The 9,651-nt window shown below is 33.3% G+C and overlaps 1 protein-coding gene across 2 annotated transcripts; it reads left to right on the top strand.

The window, feature by feature from the left end:
* The first annotated feature begins 3,759 nt into the window (after positions 1 to 3,759).
* Positions 3,760 to 8,751, top strand: LOC105342313 (ER membrane protein complex subunit 5). Of its 2 annotated transcripts, XR_010708606.1 has the most exons (5): positions 3,760 to 3,895; positions 4,744 to 4,796; positions 7,430 to 7,533; positions 7,858 to 8,365; positions 8,489 to 8,751. XR_010708606.1 is itself a non-coding variant. In XM_011449225.4 (4 exons), the coding sequence occupies exons 1-4, from the start codon at positions 3,823 to 3,825 to the stop codon at positions 7,958 to 7,960; spliced, it is 333 nt and encodes a 110-aa protein (XP_011447527.3). In that variant the 5' UTR covers positions 3,760 to 3,822; the 3' UTR covers positions 7,961 to 8,751. The 2 variants fall into 2 exon arrangements, 1 of the variants encoding a protein (XP_011447527.3); XM_011449225.4 differs by having other exon boundaries at positions 7,858 to 8,751.
* Positions 8,752 to 9,651: the final 900 nt, after the last annotated feature.

Genomic DNA, 9,651 nt, shown 5'->3' with positions numbered 1-9,651 from the left:
ACAGGGAAATATTCGCCCCCATTTTATTTTCGCCCCTGTCGCCCTTCTTGTCAGTAGGCGAATTTAAGAATGGGCGAATTCCAATGTTTCAAAATATTTCTCTCTAAACACAACTGTATCTGGGCGAATTCGTGACGGGGCAAAACTGTTTGCAAGTGCAGATGGTCGAAAATTACACGAAGCGAAAATAACCCTGCATACAGTATATTGTTAAATTATACGATTGTACAGTCTTAAATCTTTTTGTGTGTTTCATAAAATAAGGAATTTGGTTAAAAAAAAATAATAACACATTTTCATCAAGGGATAGACAATTGTAGCCAAATTATTCAATATAAACATCTATTGATATGTCATGATTATTTATATATCCAATCAGATACATTCTGGTAAAACTGTAACATGGACATTGAAGAAAGAGACGAATACAATCTTTATTAGAGTAACCACATTTACAACATTTAGCTGATTCGGTTAAATTATGTTTGAAGAAATCTGAAATAAGATTACTTGAAAACTTCTAAGCTGATAATGGAATATGTTTAGCTGTCTTTGTCCATAGCTATAATTTGGCTTTTGTTTTATCTTATGAACTTCTGTCTTTCGTTCTTTTCTTAAAATTTGATGGACTTGTAGCAGATTTCAGGCTATCTGGAAAATTGATCCAAAACTTACAAATGTTATTGTTGGTAGTTAAAAGCTATTACAGTATATATATGCAAATGGTATATGATACAAGTTAGTATTGCGTAAGGCATAATTATGCGCAACTGGTAAACACTTACTGTTAATGATATCATAAAAAAATAATCAATGGCGTTTTCAGTAGAGCGAGTGCTCGCGAGCGCTCGTCAAAATTCCCTATAGCCTACCCGCACCACAAATTTTGGCGAGAGCTCGCGAGGCTCTCTTTGTAGAACACGCCTTATGCAGGAACAGGGAATTAGGCGAGCGCTCGCGCGAGGACCCACTCTGCTCAACACGTACGCTTCGGGGACGTGTTTAACAGAGCGAGCGTCGCCATAATTCCCTATAGGCTACCCGCAACACAACTTTTGGCGAGCGCTCAAGAGCGCTCTCTCCAGTCTGCTGAACACGCAGTAGTATACCTATTAACATGTTTTGTGTTGATGAGGTACAACTTAATCCTGCAATGATACTCCCGGCTTCAGTTTGTATATATATATATATAGTTTGTATGGCAAATTATTTGAAACTGTAACAGCCAAAAAATCGGACCAAGCAGCGTTAAAGTGACTATAGTTAGAGATTTGGCTTCTTAAAATTGGATTATTTATTTAAAAAAGAAACAAATAAATTTGAAATTGTATTCAGAGATTAAAGAAATTTGCCTTTTTTAAGACTTATAATGTAACTTCAGCCAGGTAACTTACCTCGGAGCTCTAGTTTTATGTAAAACTTGAGAGAAAAAATGTGCAAAGATGCCATCCTCATATGCGACAGAAGCTGAATTTGGTTGTACTGCATTTAGTAAATGATTCTATATATATGGAACGCCAAATTAACATATATTCAAATATATGTACCTATCTTCAAATAATTGTACCTATCTTCAATTAATTGTACCTATCTTCAAATCATTTGAAGATAGGTACAATTGAATTACAGATAGGTACAATTGAATTGAAGATAGGTGTAAATAATTATACCTATCTCTAAATAATTATACCTAGGTACAAATGAATTATACCTAGGTACAAATGAATTTTACCTATCTACAATTCAATTAAAGATAGGTTCAATTCAATTAAAGATAGGTTCAATTGAATTATACCTATCTCTAATTCATTTGAAGATAGGTAAAATTCATTTAAAGATAGGTACAATTGATTTGAAGATAGGTTCAATTCAGACATATCTACAAAGGATTTGAAGATAGGTACAATTCAATTATACCTAGGTTCAATTCGTTTTGTGTATTGTTGAAAATAATGAACGCTCCCTTGAAGACATTTCAACATGGAGGGAAACGAGGGAAGCACCAACAACCCCTCTATTTGATGGGGTATCAAGTGCCTATAGAAATTTTTGAAAATAAAGATAAGAAATATTAAAATCATGCATTCTGACTGTATTTTGGTCTAAACGTTCTACATAAAACAATTAATTTAAGAAATGAAGATAATAATTTTTCTATTGATCGACGTATCGCATTGATGAAAAAGTTTTCCGGTCAATTTTTTCTTTGATACGTCGATCAACAGAAAAATTATTATCTTCATTTCTTATCATTTAATAAAACATTTTCAAATCAAAAACTTTGAAGTGTCATTGATCAAAAATGTAAATAATGTAAATGAAGCGTCGCGTATGAATACAAAACAACAACAGCAAAATGGATGCGCCTTCATCTGATGCAGTACTATACAGGGAGTATTCATTATTGCCAATATTTTAGTAATTGAAGATAGGTTCAATTCAATTGTACCTATCTTTAATTCAATTGTACCTATCTTCAATTCATTGCATTTGTACCTATCTTCAAATCAATTGTACCTATCTTCAAATGAATTAAAGATAGGTATAATTGAATTGTACCTATCTCTAATTCAATTTGAAGATAGGTACAATTGAATTGAAGATAGGTACAATTGAATTGAAGATGGGTACAATTATTTGAAGATAGGTACAAATATTTGAATATATGTTAATTTGGCGTTCCATATATATAGAGTGTGTTTTTTGTGCTAGAACCATTATAACGTCATAATTGATTTGATGAATCTTTTCACGTATTTTACGAAATTATGTACAAAATAAAACAATATTTAGACATTCTATATTTAATCACGGGAAAAGTAATCCCGGTACCTATATTCAATTTGAGATCATTTTAAAGAGAAAGTCAAAAGCTTGCTTAATGCCATTTTTGGAGAGACAGTAAGCAATCTTGACATATATATTTCATTAGTCAAAAATAACCAAAACTTCGATATTTGTTTCTTTAATCCTTCATATTTCATAAAAATGGTTGTTTGAAATATGATTTTTCATTGTGTTTACCAAAAATTTAAGCCCCGGTACACCCTATGATATAGAGCATTATTTAAAAAAAGTTATGTCTTGAATTTCATAAACCTGTTTGTATTTCGTTTCATTTACTATAGTCTGTCCCAAGATATTTATGCAGCACATTTGGACGATTTTTATTAAAAATACACATACCTGTGAAAGAAGTGCAGTTGAAATAGTTGAAAGGGATATTTTCCAAGATAATTTCATTTACACATTATCATCTTTTACTCGGAAAAATTCACATGAACGAAAACAGATTCCTTACGGAGATTTATAATGGGGAATGTTTACATCTTTTCTCCATTCGGAATACACTCGGAATACATCGATCGTGCAATTTTTCAACGTTATCATCCGGGCTTGCTGCAATACAAAATCTCCGTAGACATCACATTTTTTAGCATTGTATTGAAACCGGATAAGCTAACAGGGGCGTTTCGACTGAGAAATCTTGGAAATTTTTCATACTTTTGAATGAACATCGTTTGAATCCTGAGGTATTTATAAATATCAAGCAATTAAGCCAAATGTGTATCCAAAATATCTTTTTTATAGATCTTGACCTTAAAACCGTGCATTCATTTATAGCCAGAAACACTATTACGTTATTTATGTCTCTGTTTATAGCCAGGGTATATCCTATTACTAAAGGTATCTTGGAATTTGCGTAATAGTGGTAATACATACATACATGTATAAAGCTAAGAGTAACCTGGGTCAATTTGTTTACGCTTTTTACCCAACCCTTATTCAGGCACATGTTCAACTTCCGGTAAAATCAACGTTATGGATTTCTCCAAATTATGTGTATTTTTCGGCCTCGCAGCTATGTTACATGCCGCATATTCTGCCACACAACGTAAGATAAATCTGAATGGTTGCTATATGTGTGATCAAAGTGTTATAAACGTGGAAATTGTGTAATTTATTTTATAGAACTGAATAATTTACTAATGACAAATATCATTATACTATTAGACTATACTGAGTACTGCCTTGTCAAATTTGGCAAAATTTTATCCTCTGTAGAAAAGTTGACATTATCAATGGGTTGATATGTTTTCCGTAGAGGGCAATTTGCAATAAAAAAAAAAAAAGAGGGGAAAAACACCATGCAGTAGCGTTTTCAGTATGTCACACAGCTGCACAGTACGCAGGGTACCTTGTCTCAAGATACTGGCAGTTTATGAAGCATATTTTCTTGAATTTTACGATATTCATTAATAGCTCAGAATTCTAATGAATAAATAATGTTTAAATCCTCGGGCATTTATGAATTGTACAGATTTTAAAACAACTTCACACAACATTTATTTGCCCTGACACAACTATTACTCAAATGCTGTTATGAAGTCATACAACAGAGTGTAAATTTCATCTAACTTCAATCAACTAAAGTTGTCAGCTAACACAACTTCACACATGAGCTGTTGCGCCTATTCAATTAAAACAAAGCTCTTTTGTACAAACATCACCTCACACAATGTGCTGATGCACTCCATCACGCTAGCATGATTTTACAAAATGTGTTGATGCACGAACACATGAAATTTTAACCAAACGGTTCATAGCACAACAGAGCTATTTTGAAATCATGACAGGGCAACGTCATGTTATGTGAATTGAGCTAGGACAACAAAATACCATGGTAAATTGTATAAGGGCAATGTCATGTTGAATTATTGAGTGTTTCCTTTATGATTTCAGATAGAACATATCTTCGGTTGACGGAGCAGGAGTTCACCATATTACCAATTGATGTAAGAGGAGCACAAATTTGATTTTTAGTTAGCTATGCAATGGATTGGTATTGTATGACAAATATTATGCTGAGAGTTACTGGTACCTCTGTTTTAGTTAAAATCGCCATGTAGTCTTGTTTATGAGTACATGCATTACTATAACATATGGTAAAGGTAATGTCAGCAGAAGTTAATATTATACAACTATTGCTGTTTTTGAGGTCAGTATAATGATTTAGCTTCTCTTGAAATACAATATTCACCTCGCCTTTGGCTAGGTGAATATGGTACTTCTTGGCAGCTAAAAATCATCGTATTGACCTCAAAAACAGCAATAATTGTTTTAGTATGATTCAGAGATGAATTGATTTAGACATTTCAAATTGAGTGTTATCAAGCAAAGAAACTTCATCACCTTTAAGTTTGAAGCCATAGCTCAACAAATTGAGAAACAAGATATTTCATTGTAAATCATGAATAATGATAACCAATTTTAACATTTTGGAAAATCACAATCTAGTTTTAGTCCAATGTAGAAAAAACTTAAATATTATATTGACCTCCTAGGTTATGTGCAGGTTAATACTATGTTCCATTTTTAGCTCACTTGAGCCAAAGGCTCAAGTGAGCTTTTCTGATCACAATTTGTCCGTTGTCTTTTGTCGTCGTCGTTGTTGTCGTTGTAAACTTTTCACATTTTCATCTTCTTCTCAAGAACCACTGGGCAGATTTCAACCAAATTTGGCACAAAGCACCACTAGGTGAAAGGGATTCAAGTTTATTCAAATGAAGGGCCACGCCCTCTTTAAAGGGGAGATAATTGAGAATTATTGAAAATTTGTTGGTATTTTTAAAAAATCTTCTTCTCAAAAACTATTCGGTCTGAAAAGCTTAAACTTGTGTGGAGGCATCATCAGGTAGTGTAGATTCAAGTTTGTTCAAATCATGATCCCCGGGGGTAAGGAGGGGCCACAAGAGGGGGATCAAGTTTTACAAAGGAATATATAGAGAACATCTTTAAAAATCTTCTTCTCAAAAAAAAAATCTTTAAAAACTATTAGGCCAGGAAAGCTCAACTTTGAGTGGAAGCATCCTCAGATAGTGTAGATTCAAGTTTGTTCAAATCATGGTCCCAGGGGGTTGGGTGGGGCCACAATTAGGGGATCATGTTTTACATAGAAATATATAGAGAAAATCTTTAAAATCTTCTTCTTAAAAACTATTTGGCCAGAAAAGCTAAAATTAAAATGGAAGCATCCTCAGGAAGTGTAGATTCAAGTTTGTTCAAATCATGGTCCCCTTGGGTAGGGTGGGGCCACAATTTGGGGATCAAGTTTTACATAGAAATATATAGATAAAATCTTTTTCTAAAAAACTATTAGGCCAGGAAAGCTCAACTTTGAGTGGAAGCATCCTCAGATTGTGAAGATTCAAGTTTGTTCAAATCATGGTCCCCGGGGGTAGGGTGGGGCCACAATAGGGGGATCATGTTTTACATAGGAATATATAGAGAAAATATTTAAAAATCTTCTTCTCAAAAACTATTTGGCCAGAAAAGCTCAAATTAAAATGGAAGCATCCTCAGGTAGTGTAGATTCAAGTTTGTTCAAATCATGGTCCCCGGGGGAAGGGTGGGGCCACAATTGGGGGATAAATTTTTATATAGGAATATATAGAGAAAATCTTTTGAAAAATTTCTTTTAAAAATTATTTGGCCAAGAAAGCTCAAATTGGCATGTAACTATTCTCAAATAATGTAGATTTAAGTTTTTTCAAATCATGGTCCCTGGGGGTAGTGCGGGGCCACAATGGGGGATAAATTTTTATATATAGAGAGAATCTTTTAAAGTCTTCTTCACGAAACTATTAGGCCAGGAAAGCCCAAATTTGAGTGGAAGCATCCCCAGATCATAAAGATTCAAGTTTGTTTAAATAATAGTCCAAGGGTAGGGTGAGGCCACAATGGGGGATAAATTTTTACTTAGGAATATATAGAGAAAATCTTTAAAAATCTTCTTTTTAAAGACTATTTGGCCAGAAAAGCTTAAACTTGTGTAGAGGCATCCTCGGGTAGTGTAAATTCAAGTTTGCAAAATCACAGTCCCTAGTGGTAGGACGGGGCCGTGATGGCGGTTTGAATTTTTACATAGGAATATATAGAGAAAATCTTTAAAAATATTCTGGGAAAGTTTTCGGTCCAAAACTCAGTACTTAGTGTGAAAGCACAGGTTATGCAGATTTAAGTTTGATGAAACAATGATTCCCAAGAGAAAAGTGGGGCCACGAAAAGGGGGGGGGGGTTATAAATTAGAGAAAAATCTTCTTACAGGTACAAAAACAAAAGGGGCTTGGTATTTACCAAAAAATAAGAGGTGGATAAATTTTTTTTAGCAAGATCTACTGTACTCAGTTGTCAAGATATTTTGATACTGTAATGCTAATTTGATCAGAATTAAGGCAATTGTTGCTCAGGTGAGCGATGTGGCCCCTGGGCCTCTTGTTTTCTAGATTTTGCTGAATATCTGTCAATCAGAGTGCTAGGAATTAATCAATAATTCAATCAATGTTATAATAAAAGCTTGTGTTTCTGCCATAAAACTTTTATTCAAGTCGTGTAATGGTATACTAAAAGTGAATTTCTGTTCCATTAGATTATAGTTCAGTGTTTCTTTGGACTGATTTTAACCTGTTATGGTGTGGTCCATGTGGCAGGATCCTTCAGAGAAATCTGTGCCAGTGCAGAGCTGGAGTCCAAGTAAGTTCAGGCACCTTGGGTGTAAATGATGATGGTGATTTTACAGAACTCTCAAATACATGTACATGTATTTCAGTTCAGTGGTGTGATATGATAAATGTGATACTGTATACATGATTATTTTTGCCCTTCTACATTTGCAAATGGTTTCACTTCATCTTAAATTTGCCCAAATGAAGTTGTTTAACAGAGAAAAGAATTTAAGACATCAGAATTTGCCCAGTCTTAAATTCACCCACTGACAATGAGGGCTAAAGGGGCAAAAATTAAACGGGAGCAAATTTTTCCCCGAATACAGTAAGATAATCTTGTTTATCTTTGTAGGACTTGGGACATGTTGGGTAACAGACAAGCTTTCTACTCATTCTGCCACAGAGGGATGGCCATTAACTACAGAAAGGAGGAGGAGGAGGAGGAGGACAGCTGATGGAAGAGACTCTAAACAATCAAATGTCAATTATCCCAAAGAATGTTAAACTGAAAGACCAGTAAGATGGGCATGCATCCAATTTCTTTGAAACATCTGTATTACATATGTTTGTACACGTACATGTACAACAGTGTATTGGAAGGTCATAGCTATTCTTTTGACCATTTTTATCAATGACCATATAAATTGCATTGTTAAATAAGAGGAAGATGGACCATGCATGATGTTTAACTTTCATCTTTTTGTTGCATTAAATTTTGACATAGGATCTTTTAGGTGATCATTGTTGTGTCATTCAGGTATTATCAGAATACTGGCATGTAGACTTATTGGATGTGTCATAGGTATTTGATGATATGTTTGAAAAGAAAATTAAATGTATTAAGATGTATTTTTTAACATGTTTCAATATTTAAGAATAAATTTGATTGCTACCAACACAGTTTATGCTTTATAAACTGAAGAACGGTTTATTTAGAATGATAAATAGTTCCAACCTAGTTTATAGTTGTATAAATTTGGTAGCTATCAAATTTATTTCTTATATAAAACAAAAACATCATGAAGATTGGTACTAAAAATCATTGTGATGTAGAATTTATGTTTATAAATGAAACAAATATCTTAGTTAGGCAAATAGCTTGTTATGAAAGAAATTGCATTATTTGTTGATATACAACTGTATGCCTGTTTGAATATGTGTACAAGCTAGTGATTCATATGAGAGAGAGAGAGAGAGAGAGAGAAACTGTAAAATGTCAATGCACAAATAAAATTGTTGAAAACAATTTTGGGTTTTTATTGTTATTTTTGGCCTATTGGGGCACAAAATGGTACCCCTTTAGTATGTTATTCTATCCTGCCAACATGTGAAATTTCCTGACTTTTGAGTTTTGAGATACTTGTTGAATTTTAGGCGGGCTTTGCTGAAAGCAGGATTCTGGCTTTAGGCAGGCTAATTGCCAATGTTACTACAAGTAACACAACTTAAAAAGTAAACGAGAAACCAAACGATATCAAAGTAAAAGCTTTCGCCACACCAAATAGTCACCCAAAGAGTTATCTCACCTTTGTCAAATCTTTTTAGATTTTTGTTTTTGAATTGAATAAAATCAAGGAAATTTATGTGTTGTTTTATTCAATACATACATGTTTTTTAAAGACAAATACGTGCTGCATTTTGCGAACATACACCGTGTAAATTAAGTCTATTAACTACTTTAGTATATATTGTAATATAATTCCACACCTATTTACATTATTTCAATGTTAACCAATCTTATTATATACAGTATGCACAACTGGACATCAAAAAGCCCGGCTTCCAGTACATCAGTACTTTTATTTATGATTGGCGTTAATTGTTATGTTGGAATTAATAGGTAGTTATTTTAATTTAATTTAAATAGATCTACATGTATGTGTTACTAGTATTGAATATTCAGTGGATTGCATTGGGTAATAGACAAACCCTATACGGTGTATAAACCCTCTTATACTTATAAAGTATTATATATATAGCTGACCGTTAAAGATATATGTCATACTGACGCAGCTTGTTAACATCATTATAACAGTACTGTTGTCATTTCCTGATTTAGGATATAATTTTTCAGAACTGGGCCAGATTAAAGACAGCTGTTATTATACTCTTAATTACATGTAGCAATATAATGCATCTTTCCCTG

Source organism: Magallana gigas, chromosome 8 (genome assembly GCF_963853765.1).
Source record: "Magallana gigas chromosome 8, xbMagGiga1.1, whole genome shotgun sequence".
Classification (NCBI taxonomy): domain Eukaryota; kingdom Metazoa; phylum Mollusca; class Bivalvia; order Ostreida; family Ostreidae; genus Magallana; species Magallana gigas.
Note: the sequence above shows the minus strand (reverse complement) of the source record. Positions and strands in the feature narration are given on the sequence as shown.